This window comes from Serinus canaria, chromosome 2, assembly GCF_022539315.1.
Source record: "Serinus canaria isolate serCan28SL12 chromosome 2, serCan2020, whole genome shotgun sequence".
Lineage (NCBI taxonomy): Eukaryota > Metazoa > Chordata > Aves > Passeriformes > Fringillidae > Serinus > Serinus canaria.
Window position 1 is genome coordinate 64,564,599 of NC_066315.1, and position 15,990 is coordinate 64,580,588.

A 15,990-nucleotide genomic window follows, 5' to 3' on the forward strand; every position below is an offset into this window, starting at 1 on the left:
CATGCATGGGAGGAGGTTTTGATCCCCCCAAAAGCAAGCTGAACTGACAACTATTAAAGAAAAACAACTAGCGGCTGCAGGACGTCAAGTTCTGCCATGTCACACCCATTTCCCACCTCCCCCTGTATTTCAACTGTAAATTCTCTGATAAGGAAACTGCTTCTTCCTTTGCATTTTCAAAGCTCATGCTGGCTATTGCTGCAAGCTGGAGAATATCAAGAATGCTGTCAAGCACAGACTGCAGGAATAAGGACATGTTCCAGTTATTTCTCTGCGAAAATTAGAGTGGTCTCACAGACAACTCCTAAAACTTGCTTACAAGTTACTTTTGGAACAAAACCAACTTCTTAGATACATATTCCTTTAACCTCATAATTGAATCTGCAACTGAGTTTCCCAAGAGCTTTTCCTTCTCAGCTGAGAGCTACATACCTCTCAGATTTCTGGGATGTATCTGCTTTGTCCGAGGCATTTTCCTCTAATCTCATGCACCACTTTCTCCTCTCAGAAACGGAAAGTACAGCAAGCAGAGAGATGGCAGCTCCATAAACTTGTCAAAGGGCTCAGTTAATCCGTATGCTAAAAAAACAGAGAGAAAGTTATGAGATGTAGGCATCAATAAGAAAAACAAAGATACCTATCTGATCCCTTTCATCCTCAAATGACTATGGAAATTAGCAAGAAATATTTCTGCACCTATGATTTGCTAAGAAAACTTTCCTGTCTGACAGCCCAGGAGCCACCCTGGCAGTCACACTCCTACCACCAGAGTTACACTGCTGGGTCCGAATTCTCTTCGCAGAAGGCTTGACCCCCTCCACTCTCACACAGACAAGATTTCCTTGCCGGCTCAACCCACGTTTCCCACGGCAGAGTCACAGACCCCTGGTCCCTTTAAGTAATTTTTTCACGGTGCAACAACAGAGTAACAGCCAGTAAAGCTGGTGCCTCAGAGGAGGGATCCTCAAGGATGCCCCGGGCTGTTACACCCTCCCAGTCTTATGCCTGCCAGAGTCGGGGGCCTTCTAGCTGAGTCCCGGGTTCCCGCTGTGTCCCTGTCCCCCGGCAGGGCCAGAGATCCTCGTGCCCTTTATTGTGCAAAGCGTCGGCACTACTTCCCGGCCTCTTGCCCCGGGCTCCCGCCACCCAGAGTTCAACCTGCAGCTCCCAGAGCGGCTGCACAACCTGCACTGAAGGGATTCCTCAACAGGGTTTATGGAGTCAGGCGTTCCAGTATCTTAAGAAAACCACGTGAGGCTGAAACTCCTTTTAGGATTACTCAGGAAGCATGAGAAAACGAAAACACTTTTCCACATTTGTCAGCTGTTTTCTAGCCAGAAAACATCTTCCAACAACCCTTGTCTCATGCAAATAAATCCAAAAATTTAAACAAAATTTGGCATCTGGCTTTCAGATACACATCTTCATCTTCGGGTGGGGGAAGTACAGAGGGAAGGGCAAACACACAAAGCATCATCCTATTTGTAACATTACCTACAGAATCCTTACATGCAACATGTCTGTTTGGAAGAATTCCCCATGGGATAGTTCTGCTGAAATATCAGTGTAGAGCCGAGGATCGCGCCAGCTCTTGACCTACCTGCACTTTCTTACTTTTCAAACATACGTAAGAATTTCTAACAGTTCAATGAGCATTTTATTCAGTTTCTGATTTAGGATGTGAAATCTCTCAAAGACCTATGAAAAACTACTTACACATGAGATCCTAAAGAAGAAAACGATTGGTGTAATTACACTCTTTCATCTAAACAAAATTTTAAAATAACAAGTTTCTGCTTCCTTTTAAAGTAATTCTACTTCATGTGAATAGATTTATCTTTTTAGTAAACATTTAGTAAACATTAATTTTAAAAACTGTATGAACTTTGGAATGGCCCCTAATATAGGCAAATTGATTAAGGACAGCTGTTTGAAGGAGGAAGGATGTAGAGTTTTTAGCATTTATTGTACGTATTAATTTAGGGGCACTTACATTGTTTTTCAAGACAACCGTGTTTTTGAGAAAATTTAATTCAAACCCAATTAAAATAGACTACCTGCAACTACCCCTTCAGTCTACATACTGTTGAGGAATATAATCATTAATTTTTAATGTTTCTTTTGTCTGTTGCTGCATGAAAAGACCCAAACAGGAGAAAAAAAATACTGCAACTGACACAAAGGAAAGCTGGAAAATGTTATTCTGACTAAATGATTCTTCACTAGGGTATTACCATACGTTGAAGGAAAAAGACAGAAAAAATCCAAAACAGAGCACAGTGCCTGTCAAGCTGTTAACTCATACCAGTTTATCTGCAAGCGTAACAGAAATATTTAGAAATTAAATAAAACCTTATTCTAACAGGTCCATTTTCCAGGTCTTAAGCACGAACTGGAAATGGAGAAAAGTGGCTGGATGGCTTGAAGCGACCAGAACTCCCTGAGTCCCAGTCCCCCCCGTCCGTCGTCCCCCCCCCCCCCGCTTTCCTCTGGCTCGACTAGGAAAGTCCCTGGGGGTGGGCTGAGGTTTTTTAAGACGCTAACAAACACCGTCACTTCTTTACACAAGTTATTTGAAGCGAGAGTTTGAAATCCCCCGGTGTCTTCGTAAATCGGGAGCCCCTTTCCGACGCTTCCCTGCAGCACAAATGACATGCTACTGACGCTTTAATGCCACCAGGCTTCCCCACTCGCCAGCAGGACCCTCTTCTTCGGGGAAGAGATGGCCGTGTGAGAGCCACAGCGGAAACACCGGGCAGGACCCAAGCCAAAAGTCATTCCCTCTCCCGCTTGAACAAGGAAGAAAAAAAAAAAGCAACCAAAAAAAAACCCGGGGAGAGGGAGAAACGGGCCTTTGCGATTTCAGCGGTCATATCCCCCGTATCCACCCAAAAATGGGGGAGCGGAGCGGGAGGCAGCCCACGGCGGGGCCCGGGGAGCCGCGGGTATGTGCGAGCGGGACTGCGAGGGGAAGGGAAGGGAGGCAAAAAATCCATGAATGAATAAAGAGGGAGGAGCCTGGGAAAACCCCTCTGCAACGCCGCACCGAACAAAGCGCTGCACACATGCCGCGGGGGGTGGGGGGGAAGGGGGAGAGAGGGACTGCGGGCGGCCGCGGCCCGGCACCCAGCGGGGACGGCGGCGGGGCCGAGAGGAGCCGGACCGGGGCTCCGCGCCTCCCAGTGCCCCCGAAACCCCGGCTGCAGACCCGGGTCGGAGGGGGGGGGACGCCCGGACAAACCCACCGGGAGCCGGAGAGCACCGGCACCCCCGGGGGCAGCGCGGGCGCAGCCGGAGCGCGGAGTCCCCGCGCGTCCCAGAGGGGCCGCGGCGGAGCGCGGTGGGTTGAGGGGGGGATCGGGGCCTGCGGTCCTCCCCGTCCCCGCCCGCCCGTTCCCCCCCCCGCCGCCGGCGGAGGACACATTGTGTTGTGGCTGCCGCAGCTCCACGCCAAGGGGGGCGGCGGGGGGCGGCCGTCCCGCCCCGCACCCTCGTCCCCGCAGCGCCTCCCGAGCCCCCTCCCGCCCCCCGCGGGGCCCGCTGCAAACCTGGCGGAGGGGCCGGCGCGGCGGCTGATGGCGGCGGCAGCGGCGGGGAGCGCGGCGACCCCTGCGCGGCGGCGGCGGCGGCGGGAGGGAGAGAGAGGGAGGGAGGGAGAAAGAGCGGGGGGAGCGGGGGGGCCGGGAGCCTCCTTCACTTGACAACCTCAAACACAAACATGACCCAGCGCCGCCGCCACAGCCGCCACCGCGCCCGCACACACACGCACACACAGAGCCCGGCAGCGGCACCCACCCCTCCTCCATGCACCGTCCCCCCGGGCCGGCCAAGGCACCGCCCCCCGGCACGGCCCCGCTCCGCAGCCCCCCGGCCCCCGGCCGCGCCCGCCCCCCGCGGCAGCAGACCCCTCCTCCGGGAGCCCCATCCCCCACGTCCCACTCGGGAGCCCCCATCGCGGCCCTGCCCCTCGGCCGTGGGGCGCTGGACGGGGGGGACACAATGCGGGAGAACGGGGGGCGGGGGAGTGGGAACCTCCCCTGGCAGGCAGGAGAGGCGGGGCGGGCCCGGCGGGGGAGGGAGGGAGGGAGGACGGGCGGGCTCGGCGCATCCGCCGGGGTCCCCTCGGGGAGAGCCGCGTTCCCCGCCGGGCCCGCCCCGCCCCTCCCCCCGGCGCCCCGGTCACCGTCGGGGGGAGCGCGGGGGGGCGGGGGGTGTTTTACCTTCTCTCACTTTCTATTGCAGGAAGCGCGGCCGGAGCAGTGACGTCACCGGGTCTCCCGGTCCCGCCCCCTCCCCGGGTCGGGGGAGGGGTCACCGAGGGGGTTTCCTCGCGGCCCGGTGGGGGAGGTACGGCCGGCGCGCCGGGGGGCCGCCGCTGCTGCTGTCCCGCCGCCTCCTCCTCCCCCTCTTCTTTCTCCTCCTCCTTCTCACCGGTGGAACTGCCCGGGCGCCGCCGCCCCGGCCCCAGCTCCTGCCCCGAGGCCGGGGGGGCACCTCGCTGCCGCGGCTCCCGGGGGTCTCCTCAAGGGGGGGTCCCCGCTCGGCACGGCACGAGGCAGCGCCTTCCCCCGACGGCCGAAGCCGCCGCCGCCGCCGCTCGGGGCGCTGCGCGGTGCGCGTCGCGCTCCCCCCTGGCAGGGCCCGGCCCCCGGGGCACCGGCACGGCCGGGCGCGCACACACACACACACACACACACACACACACACACACACGGACGGACACGCAGAGAGACGGGGCTGACGCGGAGATCCCGGAGGTTCCTCCCTGCCGCCCGCCCGGACGGGCTTCCCCGCGCCCCCGCCCGCCCGCCCGCCCGGCCCGCCGCGCCCCGGCGCCGCCGGGGAAACTCACCGCCGCGCCGCGCATCCCGCCGCGGCTACAACTTTCCATCCCGGGCGGCAGCCGGCGGCGGCAGCGAGCCCCTCCGCCGCTGGAAGTGGGCGGGGGAGGAAATACGAGGAGGAGGCGCGTCGTGCTCTCCGCCGCGGCGCCCCTTTTTTGGCCCGGGACGCGGGTTTTGCCAGTGGGGGCTGTGCTGCCGCGGTTGGTTTCCTGCATCAGCTGCGGGGGTGTGTGTGCTGAGCACACACGTGTGTCTGTGTGTGTGTGTGCTCTCCGTGCCGGGTCACCCTGCCCGGCCCAGGGTTGCCCTCCCTTCTCCCACACCACTGGCAAGCGAGCGCTGGGCTGCCCTCCAAAAGGCGAGGGGGCCCGGGCTGGGCTTTGGGTACTGAGGAGGGGAATTTGGCATTTCTTTTATTTCTTTTTTTTTTCTTTCTTTTTTTTTTTTTTTTTTTTTTTTTCTTTTGTCACCCAAACTCCCCGACAAAGCAGCGTTGGCAGCTTTTCATTGCCACTCAGGTTTTCGATCGGGTTTTGCTTTTGAAGCCAGTACGTGATGTCTTTAGCAAACAAACCCAAATAAATATTTCTTGCATCACCCCGTGTTCTCCCTCCTCCCGTGCCTGCACTCCCCTGGCAGTCTGTGTGCTCAGCTGTGAGCACCTTGGCCCTGCTACCTCCTCCCCTTTGGAGTTCAGTGTCCAGACCAGATCCTGCCTTAAGCAAACAGGACCACCATTCTCAGAGTTTTCAAGGTTTTTACAGGAAGTTCTTTCAATCTACATTTAATCATGTTTGTAAGACAGATGAGTATTTTAATCCCCATTTCACAGGGGAAGGCAGGAAGATGCAGAGTAGCTCGCTGCATAGCTGTGGACTGACATGACACCATTTCTGCCTGAGCTTTTGGCCACAGGCGCTGTCTCTGGGCTATTTTTCCTCTTGAGTTCACTTAAATTATACCTTGAGAACGCTTCCAGCTTACAGTGGTGGCAGGTTCTCTGCTGTGGGTAACCTGTCCTATGTCCTGCCCAGAGGCAACATGGGAGGTAAATGTAAGTGAAATCCCTTGGCTAGTTTGCAACTGGTGGTTAGGGCAAGAGATGGTATTCATTGCTGAACTGGAGATTCATGAAAAATCAGACCCTCAAAGAGTATCTTCAGGAGAAATGTGTTCTGCTGCTCCTATTGGACAAGTAAGTGATGATTCTTTATTGTTAGAGACAGTGCTTGTCTTCTCCCTTGTCTGTCCCCCCCCCCCCCCACCCTGCCTTGTTCTTCCTTTGTCTGGCTTTTAGGCTTGTGACTCTTTTGACTTGCTAAAGAGCAGAGCTGCTGTTATCCGAAACACATCAGCATGAATATGACCCTACAAGTGCCATCAGCTTAAATTAGTGTACCAAGTCTGACCAGTCACTAACCCAGGACCATGCGACCTCTGAAGCTAGGTCTGAACTTGTGCTGCTCAGCTGTCCCTTAAAGTCTGTCCTACAGGCCTCTGGGACACAGAGCACCTAGATCCTTCTTTGCTACTCATTGTCTGAAAGCCTCAGATCGTGATCACCAGAGTCATCAGGGAGGAAGTGTCAGATACTGGCCCTTCCTCACAAGATGCCTTAGGAAGAAGGAGCCATCACAGCTGCTGCTGGTGCCAAAGGCAGTTCTAGGTCACTCATCTTTTCACAAGGACCCGAGTAAGTTCAAAAAAGATGCTCCAGCCTGCAAGTTGAAATGAGACCATAGCAAACCCCCTGCAGCCAGCAGGAAAAGTTTCTTCTGCTAGAAATAGTCAAACTGCCTCCCACCCATCAGTAAAAATCCAGCCCTCTCACCACACCTATGTGCATGGGAATATAATAAGTGCTCTTCCTCTGCAGACAAGCACAACTGTCTTAACAAGAAAGACTCAATGAGGTGTCAAAGAGGAGACAGGTCCTCAGGGATGTGTATCATATAGCGGCAGCTGATCCACCCTTGAACATGAAACCAGTCATCCCAAAGTCAGTTTGGGTCAGAGGATAAAACCAAGAATTGAAAGTCTGGTCCCTTGGGGTTATTTCCACAGCCATCTGAAAAAGTGGCCAAAGAGGCAGCTGTGAGCTGGGGACTCTCCTCAGCCTGTTCACCTCCAGTGAGCACAGCTGAGGGCCAGCAGGGTGTCGTGAGCCCAGTTCAGTGTTGTTCCAGCAGGCTGCCCCCTGGCCAGGTAAAATTGCAATTCTGAGTGCTTTGAAAAGGCAGCATACCAAGCTGTTTATCCCGGGCAGACCACTTCATCTTTTTCTGTCTGTTTTTCCATCAGTAAAAAGGAAGTGCTTACCCACTCAGTAAAGTACTTTGGAAAAAATACTGTGGATGATTTCTAGTAGGAGGCACAGAGTAATCTTCTCAAACCTGCAAATGAGGGAAATTCTTTAAAACTTTTCAGTGAGATTTAAAACGCCACATCAATATGCACATAGGAAAAAAAAAACTGTACCACCTTCATTGCAGAATTTAGATACTTTTAAAATTTCACCCAAAAGGAGTCCTGCAGGATATAGATCCTATTTAAATGACTATGTGTATAGCTGAACAGAGAAGATTATAGAGGTTTTCTTCTCTCTAAAACTCCGCTGTATTTTCAGGAGGACACCTATTTTTAAACATCCTCTAGTTTTACTCTTGAAACCTCGTTTCAGAAACTGGTTTTCTGTAATGGTTCACAGGTATTTTATGTATAAATATATACACATACACACATTAGGCTCTCAAGAAACCACGATACATTAGGTGGTCTTGAATAATTCATTGTTAAGCACCCCATGATAAATCTCTAGTGTAACAGTATGTGATTTTGATAGAATTCTTAGGATAAATTGAATGTGAAGCACTGTGGTAAATTTAACTATGCTGAGCGTCAAATGTGAAAACTTTACATTGTACATTACATCCTGACATGCAACTGAGAATCATTATTATTAAGGCTTCGGGGAATTTTCAAGGGAACTTCTGAAGTTCTGAAAAGAAAAAGAACAAGACTGAGTGCTGTTCTCTATAGAAGTTGAGATTTTCTCAGAGAAGGGAAATTCCATAAGTAGTCTGTATTGAATTAACATAAAGGTTTCACTAAAAGAACTTCTGTCTATTAGCTTATGCTCTGAGGCTTCTCATTGAGCACTACATATAAAAGTCAGAGGAGCTTGGCTTACCTGGTACCAGCGTGTGCTTAGAGCTTTTCTAGGGCTTGCCACTCCTGCAGCGGGGCTGGAGAGATAGGGCAGCAACCGCTGATGTGAGGGGAGGTCATTTTCCCCTTTTCTGTAGCAGTAGCTGTCACCCCAGATACTCACAGCTCTCCCTTGTCAGCAGCAGCCAGACGCTTTCCTGGAGGTAGGCAAAGGCAACAGCACAGGGACCTGGTCATGCACAGCTCCTCACAGCCTGCAGCTCCAAACAAGAAGCTGGTCTTCATTGGGACATTTTGCATGGCAATATCCTTCATCTCCACCCTTCTCAGGATGTCCTGGGGCTGGGTTGCTTTTCATTGTCCCATAAGTGGGCTCAGTTCTTTCTGATTTGGAGAAATTGGCATTAAATAATGTAAACTGTTCCCTCAAAGAATTTTGGCACAATCTTCCTTTTTGTTTATGCGTATACACTACATCTCTGTGTTCTGGTACCTGGTACCTGGTAGTCCTGTGGCCAGGAAAAGATACAAATCTGTCCAGCTTCAGGTTAATCACATGATAGAGGGCACAGTTCACTGACAGAGCTTCACCTTTTTTCCAGGTATTACTAACCAAACATTTCAATGAACTTCAACATCACCGATACCATATCTACTTATTTATATCATGTTCATCTTAATGATATCAGAGCATCTCAGACAAGAATACCTGTGTTTAAGAGGCCATGCTAAAATCTCTTTTGGTGATTTTTTGTCCTTCTCCCTCTTTGGAAGAGTCCCAGCTGCTAGGGTGCTTCCCCAAGGGTAATCACAGGACAGCTCATGGAGGTAGGGGAAGAAATCCTACTTTAACCCTATTTTTACCACCACAACCACCACAGCCTGACATCAGCCTTCTTTCCTCCCAGCACATGAGGCCTCATGTGGCTGGTCACAGGACAGGGATCAAACAAGAGACCAGCCACAGAGCAGAGCAGCCAATGAGAAGAATGCCTTCTGACAGAGTCCCCGTGAGGTGTCCTTCGGTACTGGGAGCCCTGGTGAGACCAGCGCCAAGCCCGCACCTCGTGCAGCATCCTCCCTGCAGAGACACCTGGTGAGGCCAAGAGACAGGGAGTCACCCTCAGCACTTCCCAGGCTGGCCCCACTCCATGTCTGGCCAAACCATTTATGACAGCCTGCCAAAGTCTAAGCAGGAAAACAAAAATTAATTAAAATCGTACTGGTTGAACCACTGTTGCCTTTTTGTCCAAGAGGAAGCCCCAGTGGCAGACAGATGGTGTGGCCCTGCTGCTGACCTGCCCTTAGCAGGATAAGGAGCAGGCTGGACCACTGGCATGCTGTGAATGCCCCGTACTCAGCACACCACACATCCAGCAGGGTTTTGTGGGATGTGACTTGAAACATTTCTAGGAGGGAAATAATTGCCACACAGAATTATGAGATCTGGAATGGAGGATCTGGGAGAAGGCAAAGGCTCATCTGAAGTGCATGGTTATGATACCATTTGGGTTATATTAAAGGGCTGAGCCAGCACAGACTCCCCACCTCCTCCCAGAGATGGAGCTCACCCAAGGCCCTGAGCAGAGTCTTGTGTCCAAACACGAGGCAAGTTTGAGCTTGGGCTGGTGCTCTGAAGTTAGTGTAGATGTACCCATGAAAAGCAAGTCCCACAGCTTTTGGCTTTCCACTGAAAATTGCTTCTGTCTTTTCACAAAGAGCTGCTTCTCTATAGGTCAGCAGGATCTGCACTTTCACAGCCCTTTTACTCCCTTCCACCCTGGTATTTTTACTTCTGAGTTAGACAGGTTTCTGAACTTTTTCATGAAGTTGCTCATATTTTCAACTGCATCTCCTTTTTACCTCACCCCACCAGTTCACTCTGATCTTTCTTTCTCAGTAGCTCTAGGTTCTGAACTGTTCGTTTAAATATGGTGTGGCTTGCCACCATTTTTTCCTGAGCCTTTTATTTTATCAGTTAAAGAAACAGAAGACACATGAGGCACTTAACACAAATGCACCTTGCCAAGATGCCTTCAGTGGTATGCTTTTTCTTTAGGGTTGACCACAAACATTTTAACATATCTGAATTATTAAAAAGCATTCCAAGCCATGCTTTCTTCCCGAAGTATTTTTGCCATTCAGTGGCCCTCTAGTATTGTTTGCCACAGACATGCGTAGGACAGTTCTTTTAAATATCATTTTTTGAGCACATTAAACTAGCTTAGCAGCTCAAAGGTTGCAGGGTTAAAAGCAAATAAGCAAAACAGAATTGTTTTCTGGGGAAATGTTTTCCCTTGCCTCCTTCCCAGTACAGATATGAATAGAAGAAATCCACAAAGGAGAAAATAATTCCCATTCTACATTCTATTGAAAATTCTCAAATATATTAAAATTTATTTGATGACCAGAATGTTTACTTTGTAGGCATATTGCAGATCACTAGGTACAGATCAACAACACAGCTTCAAGTTCCTTTAGCCTTTATTCCTCAGAACTGTGAAGTGGCATTCAAATAATACACAGAATATTTGCAGAGGTGCATCAAAAACCATGCAGCTCCCCTTTTGTAAGCCATGCTCTATCATTTAAAGATGTTCAGTCATCCTTAAATTCAAATGGCTGTAACAATAATTAAACATATTGCATTGCTTTGAATTATTGTGGTTCTGTGTAATTTCCCTGTTTATGGGGGTCTCCTGAAAAATAATTTTCTCTAGTTGTGGCCAGTGACTTTATAAATATTTTTAGTCTAAGGCTAAGAAGGTCAAGCTCCAATGCTGAGGAGCGTAGAAAATTTTAAAAACACACTGTAGGAAACAAATGCAAGTTGAAAACACAGCATTTGCAGTCTTGCAGCTGTCCAAAATTTCACAAGGCCAACACTGTAGAAGCCATGGATCTCATTTTCCAAAAATCCTATCACAGCAGAATGACTGCATCCTTTACACACGGATAAACAATTGCCCACTTAGTGTACAAGACAGAGGAAAGACAGATGAAGGAGAACTTCAGTGATATGAATAAGAAACATGGGTCAAGGCTGGCTTCTCACTGCATCAAGGAGGGAAATAATTGAGGTTTTGTTTTTCATGGATTAGCTGATGGCAGATGATGGCTGCAACACCAAGTTCTGTTTGCCCCTGACCCAAGATGTTGCTCCAGTCTGGCTTGGCAGCCTCCACACCGACTTCTTCAGCTCCAGCTGCACATTGCACCCCTTCTAGAAAGCTTCACCACATTCCAATTGAAGCTCCTTTTCATGAAAAAGGAGTAAAACATTTCACAACTGACTCTATCTTCAGTTTAAACACTTGAAAGGCAACATCAAAACATGTTCTAGGATGCAGCAGCAGGTCTCAAAGCTGTTTGTCTGTTGGCTTAAGAAGTGGTACAACGAAACAGCACACACTTTCCTTCAGAGGTGAATCATTCCCAGGCCCTGTCTTTACAGCAAGTGTCAAGGCCTTTTTTAAGTCACAAAAAAGTGGTTTATATATTATTTTGACCAAACTGTGGAACAACCATTCTGGTGAATTAAATGTGTGTACATTTGTGGAAAGTAGAATCTGACACTGATGCACTGTTAAGCTTGCAGATAAGCTCATGGAAACACAAGAAAAAGCAGAAGTGAAGACACTGAATCCTCCACTGGCTTAAATTGTCAAAGTTCCTTCAAAATACTTAGATTATACAATTGCCATAGAAATGCAACAGGAGGAGCAGCCAGTCAACCCATAAACCCCAAAAACGGTGTGCACTCACTTCTTAAAAATACTGGGTTTGTCTGCTTGTCCAGAAGAAATCCAGCATGGAGGCCAGGCCAGTTGAGATAAAGAAAACCAAGCCACATGAGGCAGATGCTGGATGCAGATAGGAGACAAGCCTGTGAAGAGCAGCTCAGCTCCCCAAAGGCTTCAGGCACCAGAGTGCAGTGAGGGGGAAGAGTACATAGCACAGCTGTGAGTCCCTCTATGGAGAGGCATTTCCTTTGTGGAGTAATTTTTCCTGTGCCTATCTTCAGGAAAGAATTTGTGTGTCTGTTAAGTCCCACTGATGCACTCTCAGAAAACCAGAGCATGTGCTTAAGGGGTTCTTGTATCAAGTTTTACAGGCATCATTTGAGCATGTGTATTATCCCCTTGGCTTAGTGGGACCACGCATTCCTGGAGTCCCTGATGATATTACTGTAGCCTCCACAGTAAACTCAAATGAAAAAGGAAAGTGAATTTTAGTAAATCAAGAAAGTTCAAAACTGAAACGTTACTGAACACCTCCTCCCCCATCTAAGGCTCCACTTTGGGGTATCTGATCCTGTGAACAGCTTGCACAACGAGGCACTGAGGTCAATGGGGCTAACAAACCACAGGTTGTGCTTTCTGTTGAGTCAGAGGCTTTGCTGGCAAACGTTCAAAGCCAATTCTGCAATGATCCACCATGCATGTTCTTATTATCAAGACAGTAGTGCCATTCTGGTGTAATGTTTTAGAGATCTTCCTCTGGCAAAAAAAACATATCTGTGCATTACTTTTTGTTGTCTCTTAAACAGAAGTACACAAAGCTGTAAAAACACTTCTAATTATGTTTAAAAACCAATCACATTAAAACCAAAGCTGATGCCAAGAACATATTATTCACACAAACCAAGAGATGCAGAAACACTTCACTCCACTGCTATGGACTGCAGGATAAAATAAACAGGATAATTTAGTCTGGTTTATGGAAGCCAAAGTCATGGTCCCTACCTTTGTATCTCCCCTTTTTGCCTCACAGGCTGCATATAAACTTTATTTTTAATATACCTTTTCCACTTACATATTCTTTTTAACTACTTCTTCATTGCCTTCTCCCATTCCCAGGGTCTGTCTTCCCACTGTTTTGTCTCTGTATCCAGTTGCTCTCCACACTACTTCTCTCCCAGTTTCAAAGCCCCTTTTTCCTACCCAGACTGTGTGAGGAGACACTGTTTTCCATCTTTTTTTTTCCCAATTTGGATGTATCTTGAGAAGCTGCAGGTCAGGAAAGGAAGGATTGACACTTCCTTCACTCATTTCTCTATCATCCTCTGGGCTGACCATTTGGTGGATACCTGTAAAGCATCTCCCAGTGGAAGCACAGAGAAGACATGGAAATACAAATAGTGGCTTCTTGTTTTCAAAGTTGGGACCTGCTGCCCAGCTCTGTTACTACTGAGGCCAAAAACATTCCTTGATATTGTGGAGTTGGTTGGATGCAGTGACAAAAAGTGATCAAAAGGTGATTCTGGAGACTTACTGCAGAATCCCAGCCCCGTTGCCCTGTAAAATACAAGTGGATCAGTCTGAGAGATAAGAAGCACTGAGTGTGACCTGAACACTGAGCTCCGGAAACACAAGAGGCATGCCAGTGCACATTTCTTACCTAGACAAGCAAGGCTTTGCAGTGAAGTGAAACATTGAATAGAGGATTATCTGTATTTGTGGGCAAAGTCCTCCAGCTAAATCTGAACCACAGATCTTCACATCTGAAAATAAAACCATTATCTAGATTTTCCTCCTGTGGTGCAGATAATATAGCAATGCTGCCAGAGACTTCTATTCCGTATCGCTGCCTTCTGATGTATAGTCTGCTGCTTTCCTGCTTCCAGGGGAAGAGTAGACAGTCATCAACAGCTCCTGCCTCCTTAGGCAAAAAGATGGCTTCAGTTTCAGCACTTCTGTAGAGTGGGTAGGAGCCACCACCTTCTGTCACCATGACAGCACAGTACCTCACCTCTGGGCACTCTCACACACACACTTGATGAAAGCAGAAGAGAGAGCAGCAAATCCAGGTCTTTTCTCTAAGAGATGGCAAGCCAGTAACAGAGCTGACCCCAGAGCCTGCCCCTCAGCCTCAAGTGAGCCAAGCAGGATGGGCTCAGAGAGTCCAACTGAGAGTCCAGACCACAAGGGAAAAGCATGCTGACAGGGCAGATCCAAGATCAAACCAGGAAGGCAGAACCAGAAAGCCAGTTCATAAGTCAGGTCCAGTGATAGTAGGGCCATGATGATGAGACAGTGCCCAGTTTAGGCTGGGAAACCAGTCCAGACAATGAGTTCCAGAGAAAAGGTCTCCATAGCAAGCGCTAGACAGGCTGAACTGGAGACCAAAATACCCCTCAACAGCTCAAGCAGAGGCTGACAGACCTCAGCTGAACTAAAAAGGGGCTCTGCTCCCTTTTAAGGTGGTTGGGTGGAGGTCCCAGATGGGGCTGGCCAGGTTTATTGAGAACTGTTAAGTGTTCTCAGGACCCTGATGGAGAGAATGAGCAAAAGAAACAGCAAAACATACACGTGCATGTATATATATATATACACACAACCTATATGTCACTATGTTAATTCTCTATTTCTTAAGCCCCCCCTCTCCATTTCCAAATATCTGGTTTATGATTTTAGAACCTCTAAGGCTTGGAATAGACCTTAACTCTAAAAATCTATCTAATGTCGCAAAGCAAGCAAAAGATTAGGAAGTTAAAGAAAGACACAGCTGCAATAAAGGGATTGCAAGTACTTTTAGGCAGAAGTTTCAAGCTCCAGATAATATGGCCTGCATTTCAATTTGCATCCAGGCTACTTTAAAATCTTTTCAAGGACTTCCTAGTTTGCTTGTCTACAAATCATTATAAATTTGGGAAGAATTGTTCTGCACTTCCAACATCTTTCCACATCCCTTCTTTTTTTTTTTTAATTTGCATAACTGCTTTGTAATTCTACCACTACCTGTTGTGCTCACTTTTAGACTGTTTTCCCCAAACTGATTCTCCCTTTGATCTTTCCGTTCCACAAGGATAACTTTTCCAAGAGCCTCTCTATTTTTTATGATCTTTAGTGGCACCTGTACTCCTTCCTAAGTTAAAAATCAACTGAAAAATTAGTGCTGCTTGCCTTCTCCCTGCTCTCTAGTAGATACTAGTGAGTATCTGGCACATCAGTCAGGTTATTCCAAGCAGTGTACAGACAGACCTAAATGCAAACACACACAGGGCTGGGCTTGCAAGTGCTGGATTTCCTGGAACAAGATTATATTCTAATTATCCTGCAGTAAGACATTTCAGGGCTGTTGAAAAAAAGTGTACAAAATATGAAACAATGATTGTTATTAATATCTTACTTTACCTCATGTCTTAGCTTAATTTGGTTTTCTCTGTGTTTACAGTCTGATTTTATGTGATAATTATTCCTGGCCAAATTATCTGAAACAATTTTTAAAACACTTAGTATTGCAAATGCTCCTGTACAAATGCAAATCCCTTAATAGAGTTCAGTTATTATGTTTATTCTTCCCTCTTCATTGCAAGGTTTTGTAATTAGGTTTTAATTTAGTTTGTGTTGGAATTTTTTAGTATTTAAAATCCTGTCCATATGCTACCATTATCTCAAATGGACCATGTTGAAGTCAGATGGATTTCCAGGCTGTGGATAGATGTCTTCTTCTTACGTTACTTTTTCAGCTGTGACTGTGTGTGTCTGAGTCCCTGAGTCCCACCTGAAGTTCACAGCTTCTTCTCTGCCAGCAGAAGGGGTTGTGTGGACACTCCTTGAGCTGCTCCACTGCACATGGGCTAGTTCAGACCGCCTTCTTCAGTGGTTTGAGATAACTGAGTTCATTCTGTAAGGAAGCAAATGGTGTATGCAAACACATTTCCACCTGCTGGCTGATCAGTGGGAATGGAGACCTCTGTGCTTGAACAGTCGCCAGTACCTCTCAGAGACACTATCTTCAACCAGCAGAGACAGCCTCACAGTAAACATGTGCTTATGACCTGCCTGAGCTAAAACCTGGAAAGCAAGAATGCTGCAGAAGCAGCATTACCTTTGGAAAGAGGTGGGGGATGACCAAGAACAGTGCATGGTGCTGCAGTGCAGTGCAGTGCAGGAGGACACCGTGAGCGACTGCACGGGCCATTTCCCACTGGGTTGTTCTGGAAAATGCAGGTGTGGAGCCAGCATACAGCAAA

The 15,990-nt window shown here is 48.4% G+C and overlaps 1 protein-coding gene and 1 long non-coding RNA gene across 2 annotated transcripts; both read left to right on the forward strand.

Moving 5' to 3' along the window:
- The first annotated feature begins 478 nt into the window (after positions 1-478).
- On the forward strand, positions 479-4,741 carry LOC127059256 (uncharacterized). Its single transcript, XM_050971016.1, has 2 exons — positions 479-2,945; positions 4,243-4,741. The coding sequence occupies exons 1-2, from the start codon at positions 2,671-2,673 to the stop codon at positions 4,739-4,741; spliced, it is 774 nt and encodes a 257-aa protein (XP_050826973.1). The 5' UTR covers positions 479-2,670.
- A 117-nt stretch (positions 4,742-4,858) lies between these two features.
- LOC115484278 (uncharacterized) lies at positions 4,859-9,243 on the forward strand. Its single transcript, XR_003945010.2, has 2 exons — positions 4,859-6,039; positions 8,921-9,243. It is a non-coding gene; the product is annotated as an uncharacterized LOC115484278 (long non-coding RNA).
- Positions 9,244-15,990: the final 6,747 nt, after the last annotated feature.